General features: G+C 45.4%; 1 protein-coding gene across 4 annotated transcripts in view; it reads right to left on the bottom strand.

Annotated features, from left to right (window-relative positions):
* The window catches only part of LOC120955998 (uncharacterized), a 30481-nt gene extending 16510 nt beyond the window's left edge, over nt 1-13971 (bottom strand). Inside the window, exons 1-2 of one of the 4 annotated variants that reach the window (XM_040377311.2) lie at nt 12668-13971; nt 6147-6567 (exon numbers count right to left, since the gene is read on the bottom strand). In XM_040377311.2, the coding sequence (XP_040233245.2) occupies nt 6147-6529 (383 nt within the window). In that variant the 5' untranslated portion in view covers nt 6530-6567; nt 12668-13971. Of the gene's footprint in view, nt 1-6146; nt 6568-7032; nt 7691-12667 lie in introns of those variants that run through there. The other 3 variants (XM_040377313.2, XM_040377310.2, XM_040377312.2) reach the window with 3 other exon arrangements.
* Nucleotides 13972-15925: the final 1954 nt, after the last annotated feature.

The following is a 15925-nucleotide window of genomic DNA, read 5'->3' as shown; positions in this document are numbered from 1 at the left end:
GGGGCGCGGCTGCTTAAGATACCTGCGGATCTGACGAAAGAGCGATCTCTGGATCCCTGGACAAGCTGCTAAGCCGTGGGATATACATGCGTGTTCTATAAATGTAGTATCCAGTTGAGAAGATGTGACATCTTGGGAAGACGTTAATCGTTTAGTAGAGGGGTGGGATGGAACATGGGTCCTAGAACACGAACATGATAATATGCTGACATTTGGGAGCCGTTCTGTGAGCAGTTGCAACACTCTGCTCCAGAATGCATGGGATTATGGGGTTAGGGTGCTGTCCTATGCCTCTGGTAGATAAATGGTGCCATGTTTTGGAAGACATTACCGGAATGGACACTAATCGCCATCGGCAAAAAGGGCTGTTGACCGTTAGGTCGCCCCCAAAACGCTATTCCACGGGGACATCTTGAACTCCGAAGGTGTTGAGCAATGTGACAGCAATATGGGGCACATAGAAACCCATTTTGGCGAATTATGAGCTCGCTTCTACAATAATGTTTTGAGGTTATGCAAATAACAAGACCTCTTCAACTTCAACTTCCCTTCAGAACTGGGATCAGTTCAAAAGGCGTGCACCCAGACTATTACCCGGCGACATCCATAAACTTGACGCTGGCCCCACGCGCCACGTGACGCCGTCAAGCCATTTAATCGCTTGTCAAAACAACTGATCAACTGTTCTCACGCTCTCTGGCACACTCTTGCTCTCTTTGCCGAGGAGAGCGGCAAACCACCGCGGAGGGCATAAATTTCCTCCAAAATCGACTTCTTGCTCCACTTTTTCCCAAATCCACCTCGTCATAGCAGGCGAGTGTCACATGTGGGTAAACGTCATCGGAAGCATGTTTTGGTTGATCATGCGCTAACTTCTCCCCGTTTTGTTTGTGTGTGTGTGTGTGCCCAAGTATTGTACCACCGCGTGCATGGCACTGAACCGAAACACGCCTATTTACGTGAGTGTGAGCGGGGGGAGCGCCCCCTACCGAGTACATTTGAGTCACCGCGCAGCGCACGTCGCCAAAACTGTCTGCGAAAATGTACGCAGTTGATGGACTGGTTTACGCGTTGGACTTTCGCCGAACCGTAGCGCCACACATTGCAAAACCGAAGTATCCAATGCTAGTGGTGATGGTTTTTTCCTCATTTTTTTTCTTATTCTTCTTTCTCTCTATCTTTGCAGTCCGAAATCTACGATCATCCCATCCGGTGGGTCTATAATTAGGCGTTCGAATTGGCAGCCTACCTCAGCAGTACAGGGCAGCAGTGCTTTCATTGAAGCGGTATTTCTTTTTTGCATGTTCCGTGCTTACCCGCCGGCCTGCCAGCCTGCCTGTCTGTGTACACATTCCGGCACATCTACGCTGCCCCGCCGCCTCCTCAACAAGCCAACGAACAGCAACAGAAACTCCTCGAAGGTGGCCCCCGTGTAGTATGAGACGGGGGAATTTTCTTCTTGGCACTGCTTCTTGGCTTACCTGCAAACCTTGCGTCGGAAAAAGTATCGTACGATGTTTCGTGACGTCAGACGTGGCAAGAGCCCGTACAACATGCGCGGTCAGCTCAATCTTTTCGCTTGCCATTTACCAGAAGAGGCCCAAGAAGAGGTGTGTCCGTGGCATGAAACGGGCGAACGGACTACCGATCGTCGCGCGCTTGCAACTCTCAGTTTTAGGAAGCGGACGTCTACGTTACTTCCTCCGGGGGAAGGTAACACTATCACAGTTTGAATGAGAAATATCCGCTCAGTGAACTGTTTCTAACAGGGTTTCTTTTTCCTATCACTATTCCCTTGCAGAAGCCTAAAGCCGCAAAGACAAATGTTTGCACAAATGGATAGCTTTGTACCAGCGACACTGACACCGCTTGATGTACATGTCTTTTTCTCTGTGGGTTGGCTCAACTCCACAAGGCAAGACCCGCATGGAAGCAACGCACCGTCGCTAATCCGACGCGACCTCCTCCCCACTCGCAAACAAATGGTGAGAACTCCCATGCGGCAATTATTATTATGCTGGGAATTAAATTAAGTGTAAATCTGCCTAATCGCATACCCATCTTCGTCTGCTTGCAGCTTCCCGGACACCTTAACGCCCGGCAGAAATTTAGGGTAGCGTCACCCTCGGAAGGAATGTTAGAGAGAGGGATTGCCATATCAAATTGCAAACAAAAGATACAAATTCGCTCTTGTTGCCCCGTCCTCCCTGCATGTAGGCCGATCCTCCCTCATACACCGACCCTCCCTGCATGTAGGCCTGCACGAAACACTCTACCTTAAAAGCGACCAACGCGTCCTGCTACTGCTCATTTCGCTAAAAGTCTGGAAAAGTGGGCCGCAAAATTGTGTCTCTTCCTTGCCGGGGGAAGAACAAGCACACACCCTGCATACATGCGCTCCCTTTTTGTGTTGCGCCGGAGTGGCAATTGCTTTTAATGTTTTCATTATCCTCTCCCGGCTCTAAGGCATCATGTGTGCGCTACTCGGCGGGTTGGCTCGCGATGGTGGTGATATTAATTGTCCCTCTTTTGCGCTCAAGAATCACGGAACAAACAACAATAGCCACCATCAGAGCCTAGCTCATCATCGTCAACATCGTCGTCTGGCCATATTTCCATGGGCTGTAGAATGTCATGAAAATGTGCCCGAAAAAAGGATCAAAGGGAAAGAGGATGAATGAAGCAAGCAGAGCGTAGGGTAAGGGTAGGACCGAAAACCCCGTCCTGAAGAGTGCAGCGAACCACTGTAGAGCAACTTCAGCGAAGGGAGCAAAGTGTGAGCAAGATTTGTTTAGCTCTTAAAACAAGTACTGGTTGGTGGAGGGGTTGTTGTTCCGTGCAAACAATGCACCCCGGCAAGTCAACAGCACACCGGTGGCATTGGATCGGGTCAAGTATGTTGTGTTCCACCTGCTTGATATGCTAATAACCCGCGGAGAACTCATCGCGGGTGACATGTGCTTTTCGTCTTCTATTTCTAAAAGCATTTTCCCTTTCGACACATTTGTTCGCTGTTTACTAATTGAGCTGTTTAAGAAAGGGTCATCCTAATGATTACTGTCCCAGGAGCGCCAATCAGGCAAGTCTCCGCGTGGCGTGACATCTAAAAGCCGTGATGCGGATGTTATCAGTTCCCACTTGTGATTCTTCACGTTCAAGTGCGGCCCTGCGATGGGGCTTGATTGGCTGAATGTCAAGGTCTCTGTACGAGATGGATAGATTGATTCGATGCTCTGTGTTTTTCCCGTGCGTTACTTAAGCCATTGCTAGCTTTGTGCATATAAGCCAATGCCACGGTGTAAGCCAATTTTTTTGTTTTTTACTCAATTCCCTGAACTATCTCACTGCGCTGGGATCTTTCCACTGTTTGCTAATGGGAATGAGAACAGCTTTCGATTGTTGCCAATAAAGGCGGGTCAACTGATGTGACTTGCGTTTTGCAGCATTCATTCCCGCCCGGATGACCCCAGCAGATCGATTGAATTAAGAAAAAGATGCAGAAAAAACACGCCTTTCCCGGGACAGTTCGATTGAGTTCAATTCCTGTGAATCAAATGCCCGAAAACCCAAGCCTGCAGTGCGTACACTGTCGCTCACGGAAATTAGTGCCTAATGCTCTGCCCGCTGCGACACAAATGTCAATCGAATGTTTTTTGTTTCGGTTTTCTTTTTAAGCGCTTTACATCACAATTTCGCACACAAACAGCCCGCAGATCACGCCACACTTCCACAGAAATTGAACACCTCGACTCATTAGCTGTGACATTTACAGCCAGGCCACAAACGCCACCCGAATAGTCCCGTCCGTTATTTTTAGCGCCAGTGCCGGATTGTTTCGATTTTTGGGAGAAACAAACTGAGCTCAAGGGGAGAGCGAAACCTGACTTCCCCGAATACATTACGATTTTTTTTCTAGTTTAATGAACGTTTGTAAACAAATCTTTACAATGGGCCCGGCACGCACACGCACCGACTGGGCAGCAAAAACAGAAAAAAAGGAAACACCCCCCCCCCACACACACATACACATAGTACAACAAACTTGCACTTTTTTCTTCGCACATTGCTCACCGTGTGTAATAACGCGCTCGTCTTGTGATACATTGCGATTTTCGCTTGACCTTCCGTGGCTCGTTGCTCGTGCCCAATTATGCAATTGTATCGCCGCGGCTTAACGGCTTGGCGGCGCAGAGAGGAACCGCAAGAGAGGGTGGGTAGTACGAGCTGTTAGTACAACAGTGACGCTTGTCACGCTGAACGATCGTCGGCGTCGTTGTTGTCGTCGTACGATCGTATGATCTATTTCCACCGAACACCGAACGACCGGCGACGGGGCGTTTAAAAATAGTTCCAAATTCGAGACCAGATTCGCACCCGCCCGATACGGTTTGTGGCCCGTTGCGGTGTGTGGTAGTATTTTTGGCAAATCGTACGATTGTGTGCTAGGCAGCCTTAGTACACGCTATCGCACGCACTGGCAACATAGAGGGCGCCACTCAATTGAATTGCAACGGTTGATTGAAGCATCTAATCGATTGAAACTGATTGGGGAGAGAGCGAGTGTGTGAGAGTATGAGAGAGAGGTTGAGAGAGAGAGAGATGATTTCATGTTGGCGCTAAATAGTAGATCAAATACAAAGCAACGTATCAGTTGCATTAGGGGTTCTCGTTGCTGAGGTTTTGTCACACGATCTAACCAAACCTGTCATACATTGTAATCGATGATCGTATAGCTGTAGTGTAATCGATACAAAAAGCAAACAGCTACAGCTCAATTCTAGCCAATTCTAATACTCGTTCAACTTCTTTCTTCTATTTCAGGTTGCAATTTTCCACCTCTTCTTCTCCAATCGGTCAAGGTAAACTACATCATCAGGGTAGCATTCTCCAGCGTTCATCCATTGATATTAATCGGCTCATCGAAAACTTTGGTCGATAAAGCTTTTTTTTTGCACCCTCCCGCCCCAAGTTCAACATCACGCCACGCCAATACGAAAAAAGCCCCTTCTTTACGACCTTATTATATAGGCTTATCAGCAGCAAACCAGTTTGTGCGCGCGTGTAGAACGAAGAAGAACAAAAATCACGCTATCGGTTCAAATGTTTGCACCGCATCAGGTTACAAATGCTGGAAAACCACATTCTGTATGTGTGTGTGTATCATTTTTTTCGGGATTTCACGGCTTGGCGATAGCAAGCCAAACACGAAAACCCGTCCAAAAGCGAAATTTCAAATGCGCGTCCAGTGGTGGACCCCGATTGCCATTCAAATGAATGCGCACGTTTGCGCGATGATAGCGCGATCAATTCCGTTCTATTTCCGCCCGTGTTAAAACTTAAAACTGGTAGAAAATGAAATTTGGTCACCGGGCTGGAACTTTGAACATGCGTTTTGCAGTGGATGTTCCATTCTTTCTTTATCTTTTTTCTTGAGTAAGAGTAAAGATGCATTACAGAAGTGCTGGAGCATCCATTGGTTGAGACCAATTTGCACCTATTTCAAAGGGGACTGTCCACCATCTCACCACCTCTTTACCGGCGGCGTTAGACGCGTCGGGTCAATTAGACAAGATTTGCTAATTTCACAAAAAATAGCTTCGGGTATGAAATCTCACCGAATAGAGCGCAGGAATCTTGAGGGAGCAACTTGAAGGACATTCCATTTCTCAAGTAGGTGCACCTAACAACCGGAACTGTTTGGTTAACAATTAAACCCCCTTTCCATCACTCACCGAAGCTCCAGCACCGTGGATTGGAGTGGTTGGAGTATTCACAAACTTTGCTCCAAAATTGCTCCAAAATCCGGTAGGCTTTATCGCACTGACCACCCACACTGGACCAGGTAACTGGTGATGATGACAGCAATTAAATACTTCACTCGCGTGGTAAGGCCGGACAAAAAAGGTCACTTCAGAACGCTCATAATAGGTGTGGTACGAAGGGTGTTTTAAGTGCTCTCTCCCTGTGGCTCCGGAAGATCCCCATTTTGCCTAATGCAAAGGACGGCTCCAGATGTCCAGAGCGTCTGTAAAGTCATTCTTCCAAGCATCAACAACACAACTGTTGGCCTTCGCCGGTGCACAGCGAGTATTGGGCGCAAAGAATTCGGGCATCCTCATCACAATCGATATGGTTCGATAACTTACCTACTATCGGCTAGACTCGTCTCCTTGCCGACTACCCCGTTCCAATGGAGTCGCCGTTCCCGCTCGCCATCGTTCAGGTAGTCGATGAGTAGAAAATTTTCAATAATACCGCCGCCACCACCACCGTCGCCACCACCACCTCCATCGTCGCCGATGTCATCGTACTGCTGTTTGGTACCATCCCGATGGAGTTGGTGCCGTTGGTGACGTGTATGATGATGAGGATGATGGGCGGTTGGTCCACCGGTGACGACGCTGTTATCTTCCTGCTGCACTGTCATCACTGGAACTGTCAAAAGCAGCAGCGTCAAACCGGTCACGGTGAACTTCAGGACCGATTCTAGCCGTTGCACCTTGCTGCTGTGAACTTTCACTTTAGACATTTTGCTCTGTGTTGACTTGCACAAGGACACCGGGTAATCTGAAGAAGAAAACACAATACGCAATACTTTAGTAAAATGCTTTATCACCAGTTTTGGGGAAATTGAATGGAGTATTATAAAACTGCTCTTTTTGTTCTATTTTAGAGTATCATTATGCACACAATTCCTGGCGAGCGAACAGTACACCACCCTGACCAAGATGCAGAACTTATTAACAGGACCACTGAAGCACACACTCGCTGAAGGAAGTACATGGGCTCCCCAAACCCTATGTCGATCACTCTCTACTAGACCAGAAACACACAGACGCTAATTGAGCGTAAAATTAGCTTGTTTCGCGCCAACACCAACCACCCCGGGCAGAACCGACATTCAGTAAGAGATAGAGTGTAGATACTCTCTATCCCGAGCACTGCTAAGTTGGATTTCACTCACTAACGGATTTTGTTTTCACAAACTTCTTTTTTGCATCGTATTTGCCGCAGCGCGCGCATTCAACTTACAATGAAACTAACTCAGGAAGACGCAATTTGTAAACTGCTGAAGCTGTTATCCTTCCACAAAGGCTGCTGTAGTTGGTGTTTCTTTCAAGGGCTAAGAGCCGCCACCACACGCCAATCGATCAAGCCACCACCCGTCAGGACCGAAATCAAATCCGCTCGCCTTTGCCGAATATTGATCAATGTCGGATATCGGATACCGCCGATCAGTGATGTGGAACACGGGCTTCGCAAGCGTCGGACACCAGTCGTGGATCAGAGTTTCGACGACGACGAACTGCGGCTGAACGCAGACAGACGGCAGACACGCGAATAACGCGCCAACGATTCAACAGCAACAGTTTTATACGAACGCGCTTTTTCGCCGGCCCGTCGGTCGTTTCTTGCACCAACACATGGGAGAGTAGAAAAAAACCGTTGGCAACCGAAGCTACTGGCTGCGGGGCGCTCGTTACGCCGTCGTGCCTACACCCCTCTGCGTTCTGCGTCATACTTGTATTTCCTCTTTCGCTTCTTTCAGGTACTTTACCCCATAGCCAAGCAAACGATGACGTCGAGCACGGTGTGCGAAAACAGGGTGGCCCCAAACATGGGGAAGATGATCGTAGAATTTTCTAGCGCAGCGCTGGGTCGAACCTCGTTTCCTTCAGTGGGCACTGGAGGCGTTACTTTAATGTACGTCAAAGAACGTTGTTGTTTTGGTACAATGTGTCTCATTTAGCGGTAAGTTTAGGTAAAAAAAGTTTTAGTTAATTCACAAATTAATTATTTTATTTTAGAGCTCAAGATAATTAACTTCAATCTTCGACGAATCATTAGCATCGATTAAGGGGTTGACGCGTGTTGAGAACGTCTCAGAAACAATCTATAAAAAGTATCATCATTAGACTATACGCCTCAGTATAATGAACCGATGTTCTTAATACGTTTTTATCAGGTTCCTGCAGTCCCACCCTGTGAAGTGGCAGTAAAAACACGACCGTATACGAAGAAGTGTAAAGTGATCGTCCGACATTCCTACAGCCTGTGGCTGGCTGTGTGAGTAGCTACTGAATGGGGGGAAAAAACAACATACGATACGACATGATGCAGGTTTTGGCATCATCACCACCGAGTGCCGAGATAACCGGGGGTTAAAGAGTTTGAGGATTTTTCGCAACTCTAACACATTGCACCATTGCTACCGATAGAGTGACGACTTACTAGCTCTACTGCGTACTTTCCGGTCATGAGCTGCGCTTACGTACTTCAACCTAACCGTATCGTTTCCGATGAACAGCGATCCGGTTCCGCAGAAGCTCTAAGATACCCAGGCATCTTATCTTATCACTGCTTCTTCGAAACGATACTTTACAAACAACTTGTTGTTGGTGTTATCAGGCGACATCAAAATTACCCCACCCGAAGCATTCGTAAATGGGGGGGAAGGAATTGGCTGATGCAAGTCTCATTGACAAACTCACCCCCTGAGGGAACATCGTTTCTTATGTCAGTTCGTGTGTCCGGTCGACTGTTTATCGTTTTTCAGCACTGTAGGGCAATTCTTCGGTACACGTCGTACACTTACAGCAAACTCGTGCCTTGACTAAGCACACCCTTGAGTGTAGCTGTGCTGTGTAGCCTCCAGACCGAGCCTCCACGTCGCTAAAGTGTGTGGTACGGGGGGGCTCTCACGCCGTAAGTCGGACACGTCGCACCTTTTTCGCTACCGACGATTGCTGCAAAGCTCGGACGATGAAACACGATCGCGTGATGTTGATGATGATTGTACGGTTTACCTGTGCGGGGCCGCATACAGTCGTTAAAATCATACGATGAGTGACGTCACAACGCCATTCACCGTACTTGACCTACCGTGGCGCCAACATGTGTATAGGTATCGCCAACTCACGCCAACAAACCAGTCGGTGACGTGGAGGTACGCTCGATATCACCAATATAGAGAGCACGTGGCTCCTCTAGCCGGCAAATGCAACGTATCCATGATGCTTTCGATTGCGATAGTGCGTATTGTTTCTACTCGATCGCTGAGTGGAAGCTACCAAAACAAACTTTCTCGTTCGAACGCAGCACCCGGCAGCTCCGTTCCAGTATAGAAAGACTAGATTTGTTTTATTTTCTCTCCCTCTCCTTTCGTTTTGATCGTTTGAAAAGATCGTTAAACACGATCGTACCGGTCCGTTCGGCTCAAGCGCTTCGCCGATACGCACACTAACGTACACCGTTCGTCGACCGATTCCGATTCCGAAGACCGAATTTAGACGCATCGATGACCCGACAATGCTACCGAGATGGAATTCGCAGAAAAAATCGATGATCAAACACGGCAACATCCGATGTTTGGGAGAATATCCTCGCCCGCCAACGTAGCTTTTGCATCACCGGTGTGTTTTGTGAGCGTGAATCATGGCAGTAATGTGAGCGTCAACTCTGTCTTTACCCGGAGGAAGTATCGTACGATCAGTGTTTGCTTTAGCGTGGCAATGATTCGTCACACATTGCGCTGAGTCAATAGTCACCATATACAGAAGGCTTTTGTTTTTACCTATACACCTGTGGTACCACCCACACCGTACCGCTTACTCTCCACTGTGTTGTGGTCTGATAATGCCTTGTGCCGAGTGAGTTGTTGTTTATAACTGACGCGATCAATCATGTAAGGTCGCGTGTGACCTTGCCGCTGCACCTCGTGCTACGAAACGACACTTCCCCGCCGCACTTACGTGCGTTATCCACGGGAGTAGTTGTTTACAATTACACGCCATTCGCTACATCTTGCCGGCGTAGCTGTTTATCTCGTAAAGCAGTGATGCGAACGTCTGTAAATCGGAAGGTAATGATACCGGTGCGTCGGTTGATTACGTGTCGGTCAATTACATTGCGCATTGGGAATGGCAATATTGAGTGAAATTATAATAGTAAACAAATTATTTTATGTTTTGGTTGTGGTTTAGAAAGCAAACTGAGTATTACCTCTTTTATAAAAATAATGATTACTCATTCGAGTGGTTCAAATGAAACTTGTTAATGAATTCCAATAGCTTTTCCTTTTTCGTTTCAGGTGACTAACTATCAACAGCACTGTATATGGGTTTCTGTAATATGATTCAGAGACCTTTAACACATCTACTAAGACAAATAATGTAAATAAGAATATTCTCCGTTGAATTTAGGGTATAGAAAATATTGAGAAATTTTTATAGAGTTAGAATCTATTATTTTAATTGAAAAGAAGTTAACACTTGCTACATGTAATTTTTGTGCCTAGAAATGAAAAGTATATCGCTTTTGAGCTTGTGCCTTTTTTAATCCTTGGTATGGTTGGTAGGTTTCTTAAAGTAATTCAGAATCATGTGAAACATGTATATAATTTTGTTTAATTTCAATATTTGATTGATGGGGTTTTGTTTTGTATAGGAAACGAGCATATCGGACGATATTATACTGAAGTCTTTTATTTTAATAAAAACTATATAGAAAATATACTCTATGAAAGTTACTGTTATCATGGAGGAGTTAACGCTGTATTGATAGTATCAATGCTTGATGGGCATTCATGACTGATCATTACTACTTTGACTTCTATCGAAACTTTAACTTATGAATCAGCTAAACGCATAACCTGCACTGTACAATTTTTGTGCATTACTAATTGCATATTGTACCATTATTAAGGAATGAGAATCATGTCTTTTCTTTAGTAAAATTATATTTGTATAATTAATGAATTTGATCAAAACCACCCAAGTTTTATAGGTGATATTCATAAAACGCGAATATTCCAGTATTGGTGATGTTTTTTCGGAACGCATTGGATTGATTGGTGTCTCCATCGAATGTTTTTTTTATCTGTCAATCGGATCGTGTAGGTTTTGTAGGAACGACCTCTTATTTATTGTTTATTATTGTAACAACAAAACTCATGCAAATGATCACTATATTAATCAACATTTGGCAGCACATCCGATAAAATCACGTCCAATTGAGCACTGACACCAAACTTCACCGCATAACTCGAAGCTTTCTCCAAAGGTAATATGTAGATTGTTCCACTCAAATCTGTTCACGCAAATAAAGCTACAAGAAATAGAAAACTTAGTTGCGAAAGCACAAATGTAGCGCAATTAGCGAAACCAATTTGTTGAACATTCAATTGATCGCAATGTCACGTTTTTATCCGCTAACTGCGTACGCCAATGATGAAAACAACAGATAAATTCTAACTACCAGCCCGACCAACCCGGCGCCATTTGCATGTCCCTAGAAGGGCTTGCATTTGATTGAGTGATTGGCATAATCATAGCGCATGCAATAAGCGATCAACATCCCGGGGGGGTGTGTCTACGCGATCAAACCGTGCTGATCGTAGGTCATGCAAGCGGCGTAAATGCTCGTAGCAAACAACATCATGCAATAGCGCATACGTACGCAGTAACTCCCATCCGTCACACTTTGACCCACAGCCGCGGTGGACAGCTTCTCGAATTACCCGACGGTGTCTACATCTCCGCCAACCAAGAGCGGGCGCCATTAATCGCGGGCGCGCCTGTGTGTGTGCTTGTGTGTATTTCTGTACCAATTATGACTCTATTAATTTAGCGCATTGAGCAAACGATACATTGCTAGTAGGGGGAATGAATGCATCGCTCACTGGACACGCGTAGGTGTTATGCATTTAATTGCCCTCGCCATCTTGTGGTGCTGTGTGTCGTCGGTGCGTCGGAAGAAACAAGCGCACCACGAAGAAGCAGGAACACATTAGAGCTTTCTCGCGATCGCGATCCCTGGGATGCCGATTGATGGACGCAATTAATGCAAATCGCTTTCCATGCCCCGCCGCACGGTTTGTCCCCCGGTCGTACTGCATCGGGTCGATTATTTCAAGCGGCTCTTTTAAACACATTTTGACGGCAATTCCTTTTGCTGCTGCTGCCGCCGCTAAGCTTGGTCAGCTCTTCATCAGCCTTCGTTTTTTTCCTTTACTTTTTTGCGTAGGTATTAATGAATGGAAAATCTATCGATGTAAATCCATCCCTGTGTTGGCTTCGCTAATATCGCCGGGAAATATTATTTGTCATTTGTGTCGCTAGCACCACAGGACATCGCTCATAGATTATGAATGCTATACGTGAACGAGCCGTAATGATGAAAATATTATTCCTATAAAGTCGGCAAACAAAATGAATGAATGGAGCGCACTAGGTGGTTGATACTAATTGAATGTTCCCCTCAGTGCCGACAGCGACGTTAAGGGATTGGTGCGTGGTAACAAATTGACGTAATTATATAATAATATGCGAAAGACGTTAAATGTTTATGTTTTTAACTTTGACTCTATCATTGGAATGGAGTGTATGATGAGATGATGTACCATTTCTATGCAATGCGATGCCGATCGTAATGAATAGAGCAATTAAACTAATGTACAGTTTTATTTGCCATGAGTTGATATTGCTTCAAACGTGCCTGATCGATGTTTCCATCCAATGATTTGCTAATCGCTGATCGTTGTTTATATTTTGATGCACAAGGACACCATTCCAACATTCTTGGAATACTTTCGCAAAAGCTCGCACGTGATCATGTTCTCTATCTTTCTAGCAAAATATACAACACCTTCGCATGTAACTTAACTCACCTCTCAATTCGCTTGACGATCAATTTGGAAAGACACGATCACTTGCACACTTAACCTAACACCAGCACCTAACCAGCACTTGTCACGCAAAACGGCACTATCGCAAAGTGTAACTCGATATCAAATGCGACACGCTCGAACACGCACGGCCCCACGGCAAAACGGCACGGAATTCCACTGGTTGGAATTTTATCGATTTCGATCGAGTTAAGTAGAAGGAACAAAAAAAAACAACACAATCTGCATTTAAAGTATGCAGTAGAGCAATTCAACCATTCACACAGTAGAGGGGGAGGTTTTAAATTATCTTTTACCACTGGGTAACTTGACACACTTCCAGCTTAGCTTATCACGATGAGGTGGTGCTTTTCTGTGCAGGATGTTGCCATTAGCTTCTAACGAATTGCTTGCACTTCTAATTTAGTTCCCGGAAGGAGGGTCGTTTTCTGTCGGTAGTACACTTTATTTATCCTTTGGTTATCGGTTAGCTGGATGCACTTTCTTTTCTTCACAATAATTTTTATCCCCCGCCACTGCTCGCCAGTATAACGTTAGTCAATATTTATTCTGCTGATTTCTGGTGCCCCCGGGAGCACCACGATCAATGTTCGGACCGCAGCTCGATCAAACTGCACAGGTTGATTTTATGCTCGCGTTTGACCAGTTTCGTTTCGTTTTTTTCTTCCTTCATGCCAATAAAATTAAACCTCCACGGATGCTTACTTCACACCTCGTTAAGCGGGCTTTTTTTTCTTATCTCACACTGCACGGAAGGAAGGTCGTTTGCTGGGCGCTTCCCAGTAAAATCACACTGATCGGAAATTTGATTGCGCCACCGATTAAATCCCCCGAGATCACACCGCGCGAAGGGCTGGTGGGATGAAAGCTCTGCACCAACCTGGGCAAACCTAACGAATCAACCACTTTACCGGGAGCGCACCGCACCAAAGGTAGAATTTATTATCTTTTCAATTAAATCAATCGCTTGATTGCATTATTATTGGCTGTGCACCTTAACGTGGCACCCCGGCGGGAAGCACCGCTGCATAAGATTGCGGACTCGGCCGGCATTAACTTTAACGTTCACTGACACTTGCACATCGAATTTCTCACGAAAAATCCCGTCGTTTTTATAATCACGTTGTCCTTTAGCAAGTGTGGGTTTGCGATTAATTTTGTTTCGGTTGCTTCTGCAGAAAAAAAAGTCCGTAATTTTACGTCGTGATCTTGCGAGCCGCGATTGCTGCGTTTTTATAGTAGCGACGAACACTCGGAATCGATCCGCACAGGAGGACAGCCGTTAGCGGTTTGAACCGGGCGATGAAATCTTTCAACCGGTCGACCCCGCGTACCACTGAGTGCCGTATCTGCGTGTATACGACACACGCGCATGTCCAGGCTGCGGATGCAGAATAGGTGCGATGCGACCGTGTGACGTCGCGTGAAGGGAGTCTGTTGCATACGCTTTGTGTACGCGAAAGGGAATAGGGCGAACTGAATTGATTTTTTAACTAGCTGCTCGCGGGAAATTTATACTTTTTAAGCAGCATTTTTGATGCGTTTTTATCGACAAATGGTGAAAGTGTTTAAGTTCAGCTAAATAATATGTTAAGTGAATAGTTATTGAAGCGGCTGATGCTAATTATGAGAAGGTAATATTCTGAAAAGTCTTTTGGCTGGAAGCCGTTTTTCTTTCTTTCTTTCTTTCTTTGATGAAGCTGGTCTTTTTAGACTTGGTTATATCATATTTTACAAGTTTTGTACTCAACTGCAATATAGTTATATTCTTAACCACAGATACGAGGAGGGTCTGGATGGGAATCGGGTCACATCCTGTCTTGTGGGAGCGGTGTATATAACAACTAGAGCATTGAGCTTCTTGTAAATCGGCTGGTCAAATATGAATAAATGTTCCAGCAATCAGAATGCGACTGAAGATGTAGATTGTGTTGAAATCTTTGATATTTTAATATTTAAAGCTTTTTCAAACTGGAATCTGATAATTTCATTAGAATTATTTTCAATTCAATTAAAATTTACCAAATAGCACAGATAATAAAGGTCCATTTTGACTCGTAACTCTTAAAAAGAGCAACAATCGATCCTGTTTGCATGCCCACGATTGCTCGATCAGCTCGTGGTAATCGTAGTGATGCTGATGCTGTTGTGGCGCGCCCCATTGAAGATTGACGATCGTTCGTTCGATGCACCTCTTGGCGATGTGGAGCGTAAAGCGCCTTTCGATTATGATTTGATGGCTGCATAAAAGACCCTTCGGAGGCCGCGGTCCCATCGTCCAGGAAGTTATCAGCGGGCCTTATGCACAAGAGCTCGTAAAACAGCTTAATTGGTTGTTAAAACACAGTGTTGTACGTACGTTCGCTTTTTCGCCCCCCTTTTTTGAAACACACTTGTAGAACGAGCTTGTGCATACGAGAGGGGAAGTATGGTGACGATCTTCTAAGGTGATTTCTTCGCGAGGGATTAGCTTCAGCGCTTCGGCGATGTGTTCGATGTGCGAGATATGTTGAACATCTTTATGAGGGAGACCAGGACCGGGAGACGCGGTCTGGTACGATTGAGTGATAAAACCAACTCCCCTTCCCCCTTTCTGTCCTGGTGCTAACCTTTAAGATCCAATTTTCTAGTCAACCGGGCAACATTGGAGTGCGGAGCATTTGAGCGAAACAAAAACACAGGAAAAAGGTGGGAAGAAATTAAATTATTGACCCAACGATGGGGCCAGCTTGACGGCGAGCAGTTTAGCATGTAGATGATTTTACTAGTTTACGACTGTTTTGGAAAACTGGAACAAGGATTATAAGACGAACAAGAGAGCGAGAGGAGGATCGCTTGAGGCCAGTGACTACAAGCGTGATTTGGAGTTGATCGACACATTCCCAATGCTAGTCGCTTGTTGCACTTTTACTGAGCTGAAGATGAGAAGTACAATAAAGATGTCTAGGAGAATCGTGGAATCGTTTGAGATGTAACATTGTGGCTCAAAATTCCCAGACTGTTGGATTGCAAACTTTATTGCAGTTTTATGTCCTATCTCGACGTTATGCAAGCGTGCCAAATGTACTTCTGGCTCCATCGAAAGTCATGATTTACCCTCATGCATTAAGTAAATATGTATATTATCTAGTGAGCATTAAACATTTGAACTTAATTGAACCAGATCGGAAGCCTGATCAGGATCATGCTGTGTGGTGTGACTGTCAATATTGTTTCTTTGAAGGCTTATTCCTTTCAAAT

This window comes from Anopheles coluzzii, chromosome 3 (assembly GCF_943734685.1).
Source record: "Anopheles coluzzii chromosome 3, AcolN3, whole genome shotgun sequence".
NCBI classification, from domain to species: Eukaryota; Metazoa; Arthropoda; class Insecta; order Diptera; family Culicidae; genus Anopheles; species Anopheles coluzzii.
Note: the sequence above shows the minus strand (reverse complement) of the source record. Positions and strands in the feature narration are given on the sequence as shown.